This window comes from Balaenoptera musculus, chromosome 10, assembly GCF_009873245.2.
Source record: "Balaenoptera musculus isolate JJ_BM4_2016_0621 chromosome 10, mBalMus1.pri.v3, whole genome shotgun sequence".
NCBI lineage: Eukaryota > Metazoa > Chordata > Mammalia > Artiodactyla > Balaenopteridae > Balaenoptera > Balaenoptera musculus.
Genome location: NC_045794.1, coordinates 87,267,518 through 87,287,525, shown reverse-complemented (window position 1 = coordinate 87,287,525; position 20,008 = coordinate 87,267,518). Strand labels below are relative to the sequence as shown.

The 20,008-nt window shown below is 36.6% G+C and overlaps 1 protein-coding gene across 6 annotated transcripts in view; it reads left to right on the top strand.

The window, feature by feature from the left end:
* SLC41A2 (solute carrier family 41 member 2) overlaps positions 1–20,008 on the top strand; it is a 134,873-nt gene that overhangs the window by 8,230 nt on the left and 106,635 nt on the right. For 2 of the 6 annotated variants that reach the window (XM_036865600.1, XM_036865602.1), the window contains exon 2: positions 15,618–16,342. In XM_036865600.1, coding sequence (XP_036721495.1) covers positions 15,788–16,342 — 555 coding nt within the window. In that variant the 5' untranslated portion in view covers positions 15,618–15,787. Of the gene's footprint in view, positions 1–4,778; positions 5,084–5,302; positions 5,510–9,469; positions 9,577–10,460; positions 10,668–15,617; positions 16,343–20,008 lie in introns of those variants that run through there. The other 4 variants (XM_036865596.1, XM_036865597.1, XM_036865601.1 and 1 more) reach the window with 4 other exon arrangements.

Sequence of the window (20,008 nt, the reverse complement as noted above, 5' to 3'; positions counted from 1 at the left end):
TTTTCTCCATCTCTCTAAATCTTGTTATTTAAGGTTCAACTCGTCAATGTTTCGTTCACTCCTTCTTTCAACATTTTTAGTGGACGCCACCTACATTTTGACTAATACTGAGTGGGGAATGTGCAGAATTTTGTATCAAAAGCTCACAGACTAGTAAAGAGCAACCTTCATGTAAATAAGTGCAATTATGTATTATAAAACAAGAGCTTTTGAGGGGCAGATACTAAAGATATAAGTGGTCTCTTCCTTCTACACTACCTTATATGGCACTTATAAAAAGGGCAGTTTATGGTATGGTTACATTTCAGGGTCTTTAGTAAATAATTGCTCATTTATTTATTAACAGAAGATAATGCAGAAGATAATTCACCTGTGAATTAGGGGGTGAGACTTGGGAGGGAGCTGTTTCCATTCTTGAGCAATCAACTGTGTTCAAAAATAACTTGAATCCAACTTGCTAGATTCCGGTGTAGGGCATGGAGTTGGGAGGGAGCACTGAAGGACTTGGTTCTGTAATCCTCATCTCTGTGGCCACTCACACTGGTGTACAGGGAATGCCTGTCATTTCTGCTTTATCATTAACTGGTAAGAAAGTTGTGAATTTGAGTCCTGTGTCTTTATTTTACTGACTTTATAACTTGAGCATATTACTTAACCTCTCTGAGACTCAGTTTCCTGAACTGTAGTGTATGAACATGTCTACCTCCTAGGTTTTCAGAAAAGATTATACAAGTACATACAAACAAAGTCTATTCTTTTTGCTTTCAGTGGTTTTGATGTTCTGTAGAATGGGTGATTGTTCTCCTTTCATTTGGGTTTAAGTTTTTAGATATTTGGGAGGACTTATGGATTAGACTCTAGTTCTTTCTTTTTTTTTGGCCACACCACATGGCTTGCGGGATCTTAGTTCCCTGACCAAGTATCGAACCCATGGCCCCTGCATTGGAAGCATGGAGCCCTAACCACTGGACCTCCAGGGAATTCCCTAGACTCTAGTTCTTTGAAGAAGTGTTTTTTTTTTATTCTGAGAGTGGCTTTTTGATAAGCTATTCATATTCCTGGTAAGGTATGAATAAACAATATAGGAAAGTAATAGGTCCAAAGAACATTTAGTGGGGAAATAAATCTTTTTCATTATTAACCAGTGTATTCTCCTGGGATTTAAAGCAGACTGTTATATCTATGATCAAGAAAGCAAAATTAATAGGTAGGCCCAGAGTCCAAAGCCTGGCCTATTTTCTTCATTTTATCTGCCACTTTCCTCTATCTTTTACATAACAAACAGTATAGAATTTTTATGGTAATGTTCTAGTACTCTTTGAAAACAAAAAAAGTCAGAAAACTCTTGTCTGTCATTTCTGGATTATAGGTTTCAGAATAACCCCAGGCAAACTCATGATGGATTCTATCTTTGTAATATTTCTCATTCTGGTTGAGCAGACTTAGTTCTCTAGTCTAGAATAAACCTTACAGTAATGGTTTAAGGTAGTCTGTTTTATTTGTAAATTGTAAAAATGTTATTTAGATACCTTTTTAAAAGTAAAAAAGTACATTAGATATGATATTTAAATTTAACAACAGTGTTAGAGCTACTTCCTATTCCAGCTTTCATTTTCTTTTTTCCTTTTAAAACATTGTGGTTTCCTGAAGACCTGTGTTGTTCAGTATATATAGGTACCATTTGTTCTGTGTATATACTGGTCATTATAGATATACAATATTCTATAGCATGCTGGCAGTTTAATGAAAAGTAGGATGAGTGCAGTGTATACAATGTAAATATTAAACTTCAGTTTATTTTTTAAAGAAAGTAGGAACAACACAGTTGATCTGAAAATTATAAGGTAGGGGTTTAATACAGCAATGTATAACATTTTTGTGCTTCTGTGGTCTAGTATGTTCCTTAGTAAGGGGAGAAAGAGGTGGAAAGTAGGTTTTGAGCCTTTTACAAAAATGTATAGTAATAATAATGAATAATGATGATGATAACTAGCTAATATTTATTGAAGGCTCAGTACACTGTTCTGAGCACCTTACATGTATTAAGTCATTTAATTCTCACAGTAACCCAATGGAGGAGGTATTTTTTCATGAGGAAACTAAGGTATAGAGGCATACGTCCCATAGCTAGTGAAAGTCAGAATTTAAGCCAAAGCAGTTTGACTTTAGAACCCAGCCTCTAAACTACTGTCAATATCATTAGTGTGTTGACACTTCTTCACATTTAATTTTTTGGAAGCAAATCATCTCTTTTAATTGAAGTGTGGAGATTTGCTGAATAAGTCACTTGAAATTCCCCCGTAAAACCACTCAATGCAAATCATGTTATTGATTTATTCATCTGATGAAAGCATTGCAGATATCTCAGGAAGCTTTGTACAGTTTCAAACACAGCATAAAGCATTTGCCAGTGATTCCACATGAATAATACAACTTTGAGCAAACAGTTAATATTCTCCGTTTAAAAATGTGTTTGTCTGAAATCTGTGGACTCAAGTCTGGGATTTTGATTGTGCATAGATTTTATCAGCTGAGTTTAAACTCATATTATTCCTTAGAACAAAACCTATTCTTGGGCTTCCCTGGTGGCGCAGTGGTTGAGAATCTGCCTGCCAATGCAGGGGACACGGGTTCGAGCCCTGGTCTGGGAAGATCCCACATGCCGCGGAGCAACTAGGCCCGTGAGTCACAACTACTGAGCCTGCGCGTCTGGAGCCCGTGCTCCGCAACAAGAGAGGCCGCGATAGTGAGAGGCCCGCGCACCGCGATGAAGAGTGGCCCCCACTTGCCACAACTAGAGAAAGCCCTCGCACAGAAACGAAGACCCAACACAGCCATAAATAAATAAATAAATTAATTAATTAAAAAAAAAAAACAAACAAAAAAACCTATTCTTTTCTCAATCCCTGGGGGCAGTGCTTAATAGACAATGTAAGCATGTGTTTGAGCATTAGCAAGGGGGCACCAAAAGAGAGAAAAAAATTTAAATAATTTAATATTTTGTAATTTTTTTCAGTTTTTTATATATATATATATTTCAGATTATTTTCCATTATGGGTTATTACAAGATATTGAATATAGTTCCCTGTGCTAAACAGTAAATCCTGTTGCTTATCTATTTTATGTATAGTGGTTTGTATCTGTTAATCCCATACTTCTAATTTATCCCTTCCCCTCCCTCCCTTTGCCCTTTGATAACGATAAGTTTGTTTTCTATGTCTGTGAGTCTGTTTCTATTTTGTATGTAGATTCATTTGTATTATTTTTTAATATTCCACATATAAGTGATATCATATAATATTTGTCTTTCTCTGACTTCACTCAGTTTGATAATCTCTAGGTCCGTCCATGTTGCTGCAAATGACAATATTTCAGTTGTTTCTATGGCTGAGTAATATTCCATTATATATATATATATACCACTTTTTTATCCATTCATCTGTCACTGGACATTTAGGTTGTTTCCATGTCTTGGCTCTTGTAAATAGTGCTGCTGTGAACACTGAGGTGAACTAGAGTTTTCATATTTTCTGGATATATGGTCAGGAGTGGTATTGCTGGATCATATGGTGGTTCTGTTTTCAGTTTTTTAAAGGAACCTCCATAGTGTTTTCCATAGTGGCTGCACCAATTTACATTCCCACAAAAAAACACTGTAGGAGGGCTCCCTTTTCTCCACACCCTCTCCAGCCTTTATTATTTGTAGACTTTTTGGTGATGGCTGTTCTGACCAGTGTGAAATGATACCTCATTGTGGTTTTGATTTGCATTTCTCTAATATGTTGTTGAGCATCTTTTCATGTGCCTGTTGGCCATCTGTTAATGTTTTGTGGCTTTTAAAGAAACAATGAAATAGTCTTTCCAGGAAAAGTTGTACCTTGTTGTGACTCTTATTTTGTTTGGAGTTATCATTTTGAATTATATGTCATGGCTCATGGGGGAGACACACTATGGACTTGATGGCAGCCTGGCCCTGCCTTGGAACTTGGTGGCACAGATGCAGTTATTTATTCATGATCATCTAACAATATAAAATATAAATGAAATCATTGCTGTGAATACAGCGGAATGTTAGTTTTCTGGAAGTGTTTAGGATGTATTAATTGAATGAATGTTGCTTTTTAGTTGTGTTCCTACTGGGAAACTGTGGAGGGGGAGAAGTAGGAAAGAAGAAATTTTAGAGCCCCTGGGAGTTTTAGAAAGAGGAAATTTTAAGTAGCCATTAAAAATAACTTTGTAGGATACTGATAAGACACTCTTTTTTGATATTTTATGAAATGCAAAAAGCAGGATGCCAAACTGTATGTAATGTGAACCAATTTTTGTTTTAAACATATAAAAAAAAATATCAACAATAAAGTTATCATATGCACTAATACATCATCAGTGATTGTCTCTAGATGGTGGGTTTCCAGAATAAACAACTTTGTTTGTCCTTGGCCTTTATTTGTTTATTTTGCATTGAACACATATCGCTTCTGTGAACAGTAGAAAAACAATAGAAGAGAACTCTATGCCAGTGGATGTTAGAAGCACCATTTCCAAATGAGCTGGGAAAGAAAGGTAGTCAGGATATTTTTATGAGCAAAGGCCAGTATGTGGCAACTAAGTTGTTTTGGGATGTCTTTGAGGGTAGTTTTAGTTTGAACTTCAAGTTGGACTTAGAGCCCTTGGGCTCCTTTTTTTTTTTTTTAAACTGGTATTTGAATAAAAAAGTACGCAGCTCTGACCAAAGGGTAGAGGAGAGACTTGATTGCAGAGAGTAAAGATACTGAAAGAGTTAGATCATTATTTCAGTTTGATGCCAAAATAGTTTAGTAACATAACACTGTGTACCTGTGGTTCACCTAATCTAATAGAGCCTCTTGCTGTGAGTTTGTGCACTTGACCTGCCTTCACAGCTCTGTGTACCAGGGAGCAGTATTGAGGGAAAGTACAGTTTGGGAATGGGGAAGATCGGTGTCATCTCCCTGGGTGGTACCATTGTGAAGGTGTCCCAGCGAGGGAAGGTGATGGTAGGCCACCACCTGAGGAAGACCTCGCTCGGTTTGGGAGCTGTCCTGTTTCATCACCTAGTAGAAGGTAGTGTAATTCTATGTGGCCTGCTCAGCAGGGTGTAGCGTGCTGCTTCACCTCAGGGATAGGGGAGGGAGAAGGGCCCCTGGAGGGGTAGAATGGCTCTGAGTAAATATTTGGGATGGGATCACCATGAAAATTATGGGGCACTCTCGGTCTTCAAATGTAGAAGAAAAATGTTAACCTTACACGTGGCAAATCATTTTTCCCTTTTCCTTTTCTTAGAAAGAAGATTTTTACTTTGACACGTGGTTATCCATTCTGCACTTTACAATTCTGGAAGATTTTATATTCAGTTTTCACTTTAATTGTACGAAGAATAAAGAGTATATTTTAAGTTGGCCCTAGAAGTGTGTTCGCGTTTTTAAAATGGAATTCTCTTTAAGAGTATAAGGATGTATTAAGGCTAAAAGTATGAAAGTATACTTTTTGGTGAGTTCTGAATAATAATTTCTCTTCATTTGAAATGCTGAACTCCAGTTACCTAGTCTCTAAATTTAGGTATTTCAGATTTATAAGTGCCAGAGAAAACCAGTAAGGAAATGTATTATTTATGTTTTATTCTCATGTACACTACCTTTTACACAAAGGTGTTGAGTCACTTTATAAAAAATAACATTTACAAGAAATATTGGTTTTTAAAAAAGTTATGAAATCAGTACCAGAGAAAATAAAACTAGCAGTGTAACATTAAGATGAATAAATTGATCATAGATGTGAGTTTCAGATGTAGCTGTAAGTTTCCGTGTTGCTGAAGTAAAATAAAAGTGTGGCTCAATCTTCATTAACGAAAAAAAAAAATACCAGTTTTCAGTAGCTAGGCTTTCTGTAGCTATAATTTCTAAGTAAAGTTTCATGTGACTTTAGGGTGATTGGTAAGGTGGTGATGTTCTCAGCAGTAGTTTGCAGGAAATTAAGGAATGTCAGTTGCAAGTTAATTGCAAGAGAGTGGTTAAGTAGTTTTTTTGAATAAGATACATGTAAGAAATGTCTTAAAATGGGAGATTCTTTCTCGGCTTCAAAACAGAGTTCTCTGATTTAGCTCCTTTGCTACCAACTATTCACCGAGTTGTTTCAAACAGTAGTACTAAGTGATATTTCTGGTCATTGTTTACTACCTGTATTATAAAACTGTATTGCTATTAATCTAATCAGAATCTCTAGTTAAATGATTGGGTTTTTTTTTTTTTTCACTTTTCAGTTGATTTGATAGGGGATAAATATAATCAAAGTTCATTCTACCAAGTGCCAGTCAGTGCACTTGGTTGAATGAACTGTACTTTGTTTATGCGATACACTTAGTTCTTTGGACACACACTATATTTATTCTGTCAACATTTTCTCAATAAGCAGAAATGGTTCAACTGCGGATTTTGTTTTAGTTGATTCATTGGCTTGTCTTCGGTGTATCCTTCTTCCAAATAAAGCATTCTTTTTTATTTTATTTTATTTTATTTTTTTATTTTTATTTTTTTATTTTTTTTATTTTTTTTTTTTGGGCTTTCTCCAGTTGCGGCAAGTGGGGGCCACTCCTCATCGCGGTGCGCGGGCCTCTCACTATCGCGGCCTCTCCTGTTGCGGAGCACAGGCTCCAGACGCGCAGGCTCGGTAATTGCGGCTCACGGGCCTAGTTGCTCCGCGGCATATGGGATCTTCCCAGACCGGGACACGAACCCGTGTCCCCTGCATTGGCAGGCAGACTCTCAACCACTGCGCCACCAGGGAAGCCCGCATTCTTTTTTAAAAATTATTTTTTTAAGTGGGGTTGAGGGTTGTGATTCTGAAAACAAATCAGTTGTCTGGTTCTGGTTTCCTTTGGAACATTATTTGAGATGTATTGAGGATTTATTATACCGAAGATTTATTATACCCACTGATTCTTTCTCTGGGCTCAAACAAATTCTTTACAAATGTTTGGCTGTCTTTTAGGCCTATAGAAACTTTAGGATTGATAAATTTTATGATGTTACTCTTTTCTATCAGTGGGCAGTCTTAGAAATGAGTGATTGTTTTATGGAGTCCGTTAGCTTTGGGATATCAGGAGCTGAATCATGCCCATGATTTCTCAAGCTTCTGTGTTTGTTAGAGAATATCAGGACTACCAAATCAAGAAAGCTTGACATCACTACCTGTTACCTAAATGAAACCTGTGTGAGTGCTTGAATTCAGTTTAATTAGACAGTTTCCAGTTTAAGCCAGAAAGTCAACATTTTTTTTTCTAGGAGCTAACTCTATGCATTTCAACCAAAGCAAAAAAAGGGAGGGGGGAGATACGTTGATTCCACTTTAGAGGTGAGCCTTTTAATCGGGGAGGACAGTATTTGTGAGGTAGCAGTTTTTATATTTCAGTTTCCAGGTACTTATTTTGGCCGCCTCACGGCATGTGGGATCTTAGTTCCCCGACCAGGAATCAAACCCGTGCCCCCTGCTTTGGAAGCACAGAGCCGTAACCACTGGGCTGCCTGGGAATTCCCTCTTCCAAGTACTTTTAAATGACCTGAACAATGATAAAAATTGTGGTATGTGTATTGCTATAACTCAGCTATTGTTTGGACCAGTTTGAGACTTAACTGCATATGGAGTTTGCAGAATAGTTACTGACTGGACTCATCTTCGTTCTTCAGAATTGTTGCCTTGGGATAGTTCCTTTTCCTTAGTTAACTACAGGAAATGAGCAAAAGAGGTCCATACATTTTTTTTTTTCTAGTTATACATTCTTAACTGGATATCGAATTATACCTCTGGCAAGCAGCAGTAGTACATTTGGAATTCTGGAGATTTCTTTTACAGTGCCATATTGATTTTTAACTTTTGAGGGTCAAGTGATATATCAGATATCATCGGAGACACAAGATGTCATCTTTGCCATGTAAGAACGGGCAGTGGGAGACCAAATGGACACCTTTCATTGAAAAAAAAATTTTTTTAAACTGTACCTGAGGAAGATTGCTAACTGTTTTGGGCATTTAATTTTGACTGTTTTTTTCCTCTCTGTACCCTTAACCCTGCATTAATTTGGGTAGATTTCTTTGAGGTGGTAAACTTTTATTGTGACCTTTTGAATGAGGTGAAAGTTTCAGGACATTAGGAAACATTTGGTAGAAAGTGTAGAGGTGGGAAAGCTGAATAAAGGAAATTTGATTGAATAGAGGAAGCTTAGAGAAGAGTACGAGGTAGTAATTTAGCAGATTTAGGAAATCTAGTAGAAGGCAACGCGTCAGCATGAAACAATTAGGAAAAATAAGCAATGTAGGCAGCCCCGTGGAGAATAGTGAAATCAAAGGGTTAAAAATGAGAAATGGTTTTAGTCATAGCTGTAGGACTATCTCAAATGGGGAAGAGAGTTCTTCAGTGTGATTCAGTAGTCAAGGTCTGTGATCCCCATGAATGGGACTAGGGTGACCTCATGGTTCTGATGCATTCTCAAGGGAGAAGCATGTCAGTGAGGTCATGGCAGGACAGCAGAAAGTGGCGTCAGAGTGAACATGAGAAAACCAAAGGGGTGATTAGTTAAGAGCTGTTTGGAATATGTGCTGAGAAAAGTGGTTTGTTGGTCAATTCTTCAGGAAAAGGGAGTTTGGGATGAGGAATGGGGAAGCTGAGGAGTTCAGATGTGAAACTGAAATCTAAAAGGCCACTGAGACTTTTTAAAATAGTTTTTGCTTAAATGGAAAGAGCTAATCATTGAAATCAGTGAGGATTTATGTTTACACAAGTTTCATTCTTTAAATGAACGTAGTGGAAGAAAACTGAGCGGCCGTAAAGGCAGCCTGTGGTTTGGGTGCTGTAAAAAGCAAATTAAATCGACATAATCCTTCTGTGTGAACCTGCTATTCAGTTAAACAATTAAGTACTTACTGGATATTATTCAAAAGAATGTACCAAAATTTTTTATAAAACAAAATAATTTGTGCAATATCGGCTAAGGTCTAGCTAGTTTTGGCTGGCATGACCTCTCTGAAATCTGATTTAACTGACCGCATAACACATCCTGTTTGGTGACTATCTACATCTTCATAACAAACAGAAACAGAAGACATATATTCAGAGGAAATGAAAGAAGCAGAATGGGGACTTCCCTGGTGGCGCAGTGGTTAAGAATCCACCTGCCAATGCAGGGGACACGGGTTTGAGCCCTGGGCCGGGAAGATCCCACATGCCGTGGAGCAACTAAGCCCGTGCGCCACAACTACTGAGCCTGTGCTCTAGAGCCCGCGAGCCACAACTACTGAGCCTGTGTGCCACAACTACTGAAGCCCGCGCGCCTAGAGCCCATGCTCCACAAGAGAAGTCACCGCAATGAGAAGCCCGCGCACCGCAATGAAGAGTAGCCCCCACTCGCTGCAACTAGAGAAAGCCCGAATGCAGCAACGAAGACCCAACGCAGCCAAAAATAAATAAATAAAATAAATAAATAAATTTAAAACAAAGCAGAATGCACACTTGCAGAGTGGTGAAACTAAGAATACACAGTAACCATAAGCTGGCTTGACTTCTAGGTTATTTTGTGTGTGTGTGTGTGTGTGATAGTGCTGCGGTTTTATGTGTGTTTATACAAATGTAAAATACCCCCCCCCCAACAAGTTTTGAGATTTTCGACTAAATGCGATAATCTTTTTGTTGTTGTTATGGGAAGATAACAAAGTGTTAAACTTCCATTTATTGCCTCTCTTCGTAATGAGGCGTGACTTAGGCCTGCTAACTCACAGCTCTGATGAATTTTTCTAGTGTATTATTTAACCTTTGCAGTGGAACAGAATGCCTCTTGCAGCACGATGGGCAGATTTTCTCCGTGATACTGATTTAGTAAATCAACACACATACAATACAATTCTTTTTCTTCTAAAAACAAGCAATTTTAGCATTAATGTTTTTTTGTTTTTGTAACTACAGTTGAATTCATCGGGATTGTTTTGTATTAGTTTGTTTTCCTTTAAGTCAGTGGACACAACTCTATAGATTAATGCTGGCCCATGACAAAGCGTTCACAGGGAGCATGAAGTGAGTTCTTGATAAATCTAAATGTGCTCAATGGAAAGGCTTTTAGTCCAAGACTTTGTCCTTTCTGCATTTTTATTTTTAAAGGAAAGATCATTTTTAAATTGGTAAAATTTGGGGGGAAATTCGGTTAATGAGATCTAAATGTTTGGAAAACACTGTTTTCAAACCTTTAACCATAGACGGAATCCTTCTGTGCTCATATATCAGAGAGATTCTCTTAAACTAAACTAGATGGGAATCTGTGGGTCAGATTCTTCTTTAAAATATTTACTTTTTTGGTTAGCTTTTGTTAGATCATGCTGTGGTGGTAAACAATTCCAAACTCTCAGTGGCTTTCATCAGCAAAGCTTTCTTTCTCTCTCGTGTTGCATGTTGCTTGTAGGTTGCTGCAGCTCTGTGTGTTATCTTTGTCCCAGGACCCAGTCTGAAGAAGCAGCACTTACCTAGGACATGTCATTCCCATGTCAGACGGAAAAGAAGCCATAGCTGAACTATTTCTGTTTGTAGATGTTGCTGCCATCGTGAGTCAGATGCCCAAACCTGATGTCCGTGGACGTGAGGCAGTATAATCCTCCCATAGTCCCTGCAGGTAACATGGCAACAGGTGGAGAAAACAATCCTCTTATAGGAGGGGAGCAATAAATGGGAGTAAGAAAATCTGTCACAATATCACTCATGTGACTGAAGCACTCATGTGATGTAATGAAAATGTTAAAGAACAATAATAAACATGTATCTACTACCAAGCTTAAAAAATATAACCACTACTTTTGGAGTTCCCTGTGTGCTTTTGTACTACTTCCCCAAATGTAACCATTGTCTTGAAATTTGTGCTTGCTTATCATCCCCTTCTTCATATATTCCATTGTGTGACTCTCCCGCCATTTATCTTTTTTCTTGAGTTAATTCCAGTTTTTTTGCTAGTGTGAAAATATTGCTAAGGATATTCTTTTATGTGTCTCCTGGTGTACAAAGCAAGAGTTGCTTCAGGGTATGTACTTAGCTGTGGAATTGCTGGAATGTGGGGCATATGTGTCTTCAGTTTTAGTAGATAATACCAAATTGTTTTCCAACATGGTTGTACAGTTTACACTTGCACTAATAGTGTTGTATGTGTTACCAGTTCTCATGTCTTTGTTCACATTTGAAAGTCTGACAACATCTAATTTTTAGTCTAATGGGTGTAAATCAGATTCTTTTTTGAATGTTCAGGGAAGTGCTTCTCAAACTTCCATGTGTACATAAATCACTTGGAGATGCTATTAAAAGCACAGGTTGTGATTCAGTAGGTTGGGTTATGCTTGGGAGCTGAGATCCTGCATTTCTCATAACCACCCATGTGATACCAGTGGTGCTGCACTGTGGACCATACTTTGAGTAACAAGGGTTTAAGGCACTCAAATAGACTTGCCCCTGTGTTGGCTCCACATTAACACCTAAAGGATCTTTGGAACAAAATTGCTACATAACAGCATTTGATATAGCCACTCAATCTAGGGTTTTTGAATCATCCCTGATATTTTTATTGACATTACATGAGCACTATAGATAATACTTTTTTTTCATGTAGCAATTTGGAAAAAAAAAATCCCAAGCCACAATGTTAATCACTGTACTTGTTTTACCTGCTGCAGATGCTTTTTTTTGGAAACTTCTGTTTTGTGCAAACATTGGCCATTAGCAAATAAAGTAGTGGATTCCTTTTTCCTAGAGATTGCTTGCTTTATAACTTACAAAGAGAATTGAGAATTTAAACCTAAGCTAACCTAAACTTTTAAACCTAAACTTTTAAAGACACTGTTTATTTTCGGCTATGTTGGTACTAGATTAAAATAACCTATTAGGTAGCTAAAGAGTAACCCATAAATATCTCCACTGGTATTCTTTAACTTAAAGCACCTAAAACCAGGGGAAACTTTGCCCAATTCTATTCACTTATTTTTTAAATTTTTAGTTGTTTTTACTCATTCATGGATGAATAACAATATAGAGCAACCCAACCAACTTTTTATTTAGTGGCATATGTGTACATTACCTATTTAAAATCAACCACAAAGTATTTTGATTGTAACCATTATTCAACGAGTTTCTAAGTGATTTCTTTAAAGGAAGAAAATTTAAGGAGTCTTTAAGGGAGATAATAGACCTTGTCAATATGCAAGCATTAGAATAACTGATCACTCATTAACTGGATAAAATGAAGGATAAATAAAAATAAACACATTTTCCTCAGTGCAGGATGGTGGTATGTGGTCCGTGGCATGCACTGGTAGCAAGGTAATTCCTAGTACTTCCAAATTGCATTATTTAAAAAACAGATGTTAGGACAGAAACACCACTCAGACTAGCTTAAGCAGTGGAGATTTCTTGGCCCACATAATTGGGAAGAACAGGGATGGAACGGACTTTAAATAAATAAGACAGACATTCTCATCATGATGTCAGACCCTCTCATCATCTCCTAGCTCTGATTCTCTGTTTCTGTGGATCCTTTTCTAACATAGATGAGCTTTCCTCCAAGTGTTAGTGGTGGTGGTGGTGGTAGTGGTGGTCGAGGGAGCTTTTTGAGGAGGAAGACAGAGTGACAGCTTCAGAACTATTTCATTCCAAAAGGAAGTGAGAAAACACCCTTCCAGAGGCCTTCCCCTCTGAAGTAGCCCTGTAAGTCATTCACTCTTTGCTCTATCAACTGTTTCCTTCACTGCCTTTACCACAAATTATCTCATTTATTTATTTGCTCACCTGATTGTTCCTCCCCACTACAAGGAAAAATCCTTGAAGCAAGAATAGTGCCTCTTTTGTTAATGGGGCAACCCCAGGATCTAGTAGCCATTCAGGCAATAATAAGCCAACAAATATGTGAAATTCCAGGGTAGGACTCAGGCCTGCTCCAGGCACTTGTCAGTATGTGGTCTGGAGGGGAGGGGACTGATCACTAGGCCTACCAGAACCTCATGGAACAGGGCAAGTGCGGTCTTACGTGGGAGATGGAAATACCATAAGCTGAAAAATTGGGGAAAGATGCTGAGGAAACAACAATAAAAATGTGGTTTTTTGTTTGTTTGTTTTATGCTCTTTAAGCATAGTTTACCATTTCACCCAACTGCCCAGTCTTGTTGTATAAGGTTGTGCAGATCCTGCAGTGCCTGAGGGTGCTTGGCTGAGGGGATGGAGTGGGGCTGAAATCCAGCCGGAGACCCCATTCCTGTGGCTTCCTTTTTCCAGGAGGCACTGTTTTAAATTTACCCAAAGGCTCTATCTGGTCTCTGTGCACAGTGGCCCTGTGTACAGAATATCCACCTCTCCATCTAACTTTCTGAAGAAAGAATACTAGGGGCAAAAGTAAGAGCTGGATGTGTCTTTGCATCTGGATCCTGCTGGCCAGCTCAGTGCAGACTATGTGCTTAACCATGTCCTGCAAACACTCCAAGAGAGATGACTTGTTTTGGGAAATTCCTCTTTTTTTAACCTTCTCCTCACTCCATTTTCCTATTTAGTGTTAGCTGGTCAATTTTCCTGAGCATGCTTTTTGAGCTGAATGGTGACTGAATGGTGGTATACATACTGTCATCTTTCTTTATTGTTTATCTACATTTCTCTGCATTTCCATTTTGATTATCCTTATAATTCTGCTTCAAGAGGAAGAAGAAATTGCCTATATCCATCACTGGCCCTTCAGTGGAATAGACTTGTCTTAAAGCTTTATCTCTGAGGTTTGTTCTGTTTTTTGTTTGATTAGAGATCTCTCTGGGGCAGTGAAATGCTCACTACTTAAAAAGAGGTGAATTGGTTGAAGGAACAGCAACCTGCTCAATCTGACTCATGTAAGGCTGCTGGGAATCTCATAAGTTCCAGACATACAGCTGAGCCCTTCTTACATGGAAAGTTCTCAGGCAGCGGTTCTGGCTTTCTTCCTCTTTGTGGACTGCTTGGGTTCTTCTTTGCTTCACTCTGGACATTGTTTCCATTCCTTTGATTTTCTTTAAACACTGCCTTTGTCTGCATACTGATCAGCCTGCAAGTGGCAAAAAATGGCAACTAGCACTTAATCTCATTGGATTCTCTGCAGGTCCACGGGATGTCTGTACTGTACTCACTTGGGGAGCTTAAAAAAAAAAAAAGGTTTATATGCCTCAAACTTATTCTGAGTCAGTAGGTCCAGAGTCCTAGAATCTATATTTTAAGAATATTCCCCAGCAGGAATTCCCAGACCCCTCCATAATCACAAGAGGGAAGAAAGGAAAGTGAGTGAATGATGAAATCGATGAACCAGATCCTAGCATCCACTTGTCCCCAACATAGCCCCTTTTCTTTTTCCCTTTGCCATTCCTTGTTATTGATCTTCCTATCCAAGGAGAGGAGATTGATATTCTAAGAAATTGAAAACATATATTGAAGAATAGAATGGTTTTCATTAAAAGCAGCAGTATAGTAGCAACAATTCTTAGCCTAGCTTGGTGGGTGGGCAGTCCAGTTAGGCAGTGGGCCATCTATCCCTTATCAAATCAGAGCCAGTTTGTTGATCTTGGATGCTCTTATAAATGTAAGACAGGGCTGGGCGTTCCTGAGAAACACCTGAGGCCTTAGACCACCCTAATAACTTTGAAAACTTATGTACCTGTGGTGGCAGCTGTCCCAAGAGTCAGACTGTCTACCTGGGCAGGTGATGTATGACCTCACAACTTCAGTGCCTGTCACTCTCAAACCAGCTTACACAATGTGTCTGTGTCTTTAGTTCAGGATCTTTAGGGAGAATCTTGTCCATAACCAGCCAATCAGGAGCATACTCTGGGATTAAGGGTCAGAGCTGACTTTGAGAAGGGCATTAAGTGATAAGTGCATTGCAAGCTTTCTTTTGGTTGGCTTGCAAAATAGGATTAAGTGAATATTTGTAATCCCTTTTCATTTTGGTTATTTCTTAGGTAACAGAGGGATTATATTCCTAAATCAATTATAATGAATTTTTTGTATGTCAGAAACTACAAATATGACATCAGCCTAATTTTACATGTGAAGTAAATGCCATGTACCCTATTTAGGATATTTATCAAATAATTTCGTGGCAAACATTATCATCGTTTCTTCATATTTTAATAACAAAATGTATATTAAGTTGTAAATAAAGTAACATGGATTATTATTTAATATGTTTAAAATATAATGTCATATACTTTACCTTTGTTGTGCCTGCATATGTAAAGGGTTGTAGCAATTTGATTCTGAGACCTCAATATAAGTAATGGAAGCCATTACTTTATTTAATAACTTTGTCTATTTTAGAATTTCAGAGACATTTGAAGACTTTACATGGGTATTAATTACATAAAGTATGCAAAGATAAACATTTTTAACCAAGATAGAACACACAAAAAAGCTGTATACTACATTTCTGTGTACAAAGCAGTTATGCGTTAAGCCCAAAGGGTATAATATCAGTACATTAGGGTTGGTTTAAGAACATGTTATTTTATACCTTTAATTATGAAGTATCAAGATAGTTAATCTGACTTTTAAAAATTATTTTATTTTATTTTTCCAGATCCAATCCCTCTGTGGAACTTCTAAACATCTTCTTTTAGTGGAAACGTTGTTTTCTACACAATGAAGTCAACATCTTAATTTAAACCAGCATTCATGTGGTTCTGATTCATCTGCTATGGTTCATGAAGCTTGAGATCTAAGGCGTACAGGGTCTTTTGCGATGACAATATGACTAATAGTAAAGGAAGATCTATTACTAACAGAACAAGTGGTGGTCCAAGTAGTGGAGGAGGTTTTGTAGACTGGACTTTAAGTTTAAACACAATTCAATCTGATAAGTTCTTAAACTTACTGTTGAGTATGGTTCCGGTAATTTACCAGAAAAACCAGGAAGACAGGCACAAAAAAGGAAACAGCATTTGGCAAGATGGGTTATCAACTGCAGCACAAACTTTTAGTAATAGATCTGAACAACACATGGAATATCACAGTTTCTCAGAGCCATCTTTTCATGGCAACAGTGGGCACACGCCATCAAGCTGTAGCCAAAAGTATGATGACTACGCCAACTACAATTATTGTGATGGAAGGGAGGCTTCAGAAACTACAGCCATGTTACAAGATGAAGATGTATCTAGAGATGGTGATGAAGATGTCATTGTGGAAGCAAACCAGAAATTACCAAAGGAGTCCAGTGGTGTCATGGCACTGCAAATACTTGTGCCATTTTTGTTAGCTGGCTTTGGAACAGTCTCAGCTGGCATGGTTTTGGATATAGTCCAGGTGGGTTTTCATCTTTGTTTGACTTCACTGTCTTTGTTGTTTAAAGTGCTTTGTGTCTGTTACTAATCTCAGACATTATATTTAGATTTAATTTATCCCTTAGTTAAAATGAACTGATGCTGACTTTGGTGAAGAAACTGCTATTTCTAAGTGTTTTTTTGTTTGTTTTCCTTTAGAAGTTCTAAGAGAATTATCTCATTCTGACCATAAAGTAACTTTTCATAAAATATTAAATAGTAAAGTAATTCCAAATTGGGTAAATCAGCTAAATGAATAACTCAATAAATGTTATATTTAAATACATCCTTATTTTAAAAATAAAAATTAATATATGCTCATTAAAATGAGTTCAAACAATGCAGAGGATTAAATAAAAGATAAGTCTTTCCTATTCCTCATCTCCAAACCAAAACTCTCTTCCTCTCCAGAGGTTACCATTGTTAAGAGTTTGCTGTATATACTTGCAAACTTTTTTCTATGCTTATATATATGCATATGTGCAGAGTCTTTTTTCAAAAATAAAAATGAAATGCTATATATATTTTTCTGCAGTTTATTTGCATTGCTTATTAATGTATCTTGGACATCTTTCCAAATTAGTAACAAAGATATTCAGCATTTTAAAAAGAGTGCTTGATATTTCCATTGTATATATACACCAAAATTTACTTATTCACTCTCCCATGCTGGTGCTATAACAAATATCCTTATAAATTTATCTTTACACACTTATACTAATTTTTTCATAGGATAGATTTTAAAAATGGGATTGCTGGGTATTAGGGCAGCTGTATGTGTTTAAAATTTTTATAGGTATTGTCAAATTGCCTTCCAAAAAGTTTGTACCAATTTGTAGTCCTGCCGTCAGTATATAAGTACTTTTATCTATCCATACCCTTATCAACATTGGATATTCTTGATCTTTTTCAGTTTTGCCAATTGATAGGAAAATGTTATCATATTTTAATTAACATTCTTTAATTATTATTAATGTCTCAGCATCTTTTCATGTGTTTATTGGCCATTCTTACCTTTTCTGTGAATATTTCTTATATACTTTTTTGTATCTTTTATCCATTTAAAAAATGGGTACATTACTTATTGGCTTGTAGGAGTTCTTAATGTAGTATTATATAAAATTACAAAATTACCTATTATATAATTACCTTTCTAAAGTAGTAAATTGTTAAAAGGTGGCATTCTGTTACTATCAGTTTTCAATCATCAGTCAGAGAAAGCTTGGCTCTAGGAAAGGGTTAGAAACATTATCCTCATGTGCCTTTGTCTTTCATTGTTTGCTCCCTAAAAGAAACCTCAGGTTATCTGTGACTCTAAGACACTTTTAAACAGATAACATTTTTATGTAAATGGAAAACATACATAAATAGAAACCTAATTTTTCCACCATCAGATGGAGAAAAGATACGAAAAGATATACTGTGTTAAGTATATTGAATTTTTGAATAGACTGTAATACTCTAGGGAGACCAAACCTATCTGTCCACCTGAAATATAATTGTTTCAAATTATTACCATAGTATCATAGCTGCTAAAATGAATATGCTGTTTTGGGTTGACTTTTTTTTTTCTTCATATACCAGTTATTCTGAAGAAACACTCAACATTTAGCTATAGGATGATAACATCTATAGGAAAAATATGTTAGAGTATAGATTATTAAGCAGAATATTTACATAGTTCATTTTGTACCTTCCTCTGGTGCATGTTCACTTATTTCTTGATGCTATTTGAGAGCAGAGCACGTGTGTAATTGGGAAAAGTTCCTTTATGATTTTATGAACTATAATACTGCTAGCCCTAAGGACTTTATAGTGTTAAACTTCAGTGTTAAAAATCATAAGACATAATGTAAATGTTTTGAAAGATTTCATTTGAATGAGGTTTTTAAAACTTTTAAATTGTGAAATTTAAAACATACAGGGTGAAAACAAACAGCTCAGTGAAAACAAAAGCATACAGCTCAGTGAATTTTCATGACACAAACAACCGTATAACCATCACCTGGGTCAAGAAATAGACTCTTACTTATACTTCATTAGTCTTCATTAGTGCTCCCTTCCAATAGCTTCCTTTTTTTCTCCATCACCAAAGATAATCAATAATCTGATTTTTTTTTAAATAATCTGATTTTTATAAGAACTTTTTTGTCTTTATAAGCGTGTATTATTAAGCACCACTGCTTGGTTTTACTTAATTCTTTTCAAAATTTATCCAGTGGAAGTATAGAGTATATATTCCTTTATGTTTGGGTTTTTTTGGTCAACATTATGTAAGTTTTAGGAAACTGTTAATTTATTTTTATTGCTGTGTTGTAATCCAGTGTATAAATACATCACAATTTATCCATTCTACTATTTTTTTAAAATCATTCTACTATTTTTTTAATCCATTCTTCTGTTGATGGACATTGGGCCTAATGGTGTTTCCAGGCTCTTGCTGTATGTGTGCATGCATTTCTCTTGGGTATATATGTAGAAATGGAATCTCTAGGTCTTAGAATATGCAGATATTTAAATGTAGCATTTGTCAAATGGTTTTCCAAAGTGGTTGTACCAATTTACAGACTAATATAGCAGTATATGAGAGGTCCAGTGCTCTATATTATTGTTTATACAAGGTATCAGAAGTCTTTTTAATTTTAGAAATTCTGGCATATGTGGGGTGGCATCTCATTGAGGTTTTAATTGGGATTTTCCTGATGACTAATGATGTTTACTGACCATTTGGATATCATTGGTGAAGTTTCTTTGCCCATTTTCCTATTTGATTGCTTATCTTTGTCTTATTGATTTATAGGAGTTATTTGCATATTCTGGATGTAAGCCTTTTAGTTATATGTATTACAAAATTTTTTCCCCTCTGGCTTGCTTTTTTACTCTCTCAGTTGTGTGTTTGGATGAGCAGTTCTTAAGTTTTATACAGTCCCCTTTTCCCTACTTTGCTATGGTCTGTGCTTTTTGTCTCCTGTTTAAGAAATCTTTCCATACCCTGTGAATTAAGATATTCTCTTATAATAGCTCCTTGAAGCTTTGTTTTGCCTTTTACATTTAGATCATTCCCTACTGGGAGTCGGTTTTTGTACAGAGTGTGAGGTAGAGGTTATATTTTTTCCTTTCCACATGGATTTCCAATTGTCTCTGCACTGTTATATAACCAAAATATTTATTATAAATATAAATATTTGCCCATTTATGTGTAGTTCAACTTCTGGGCTCTCAATTCTGTTCCTTTGGTGTATTTATGTCTCTTGTCGTGAATGCCACACCATCATCATTACTCTAGTTTATAAATCTTGATATCTAGTAGAGAATGTTCTCTCTTTATTCTTCCTGAAGAGTGCTTTGGTTATTCTTTTCCCTTTGCATTTTTATGTATGTTTTAGTATAAAAGCTTGTCAGTTTTCAAAAAAAGTAGTAGCGATTGTGATTCAGAGATAATAAGCGGGAGAATTGACTCTACACTGTTTAGCCTTCCAACACAGGTATGTGGAATAATAGCCTCCATTTATTTAGGTCATCTTTAATTCCCCTCATTGATGTTTTACAGTTTCTGAACACAGGTCTTTTACATTTTTAGCTGGGTTCGTTCTAGTTATTTTGCTTCATATATCCCAGACTCAGAGCTAAAGAAGCCGGCAACCAAGAA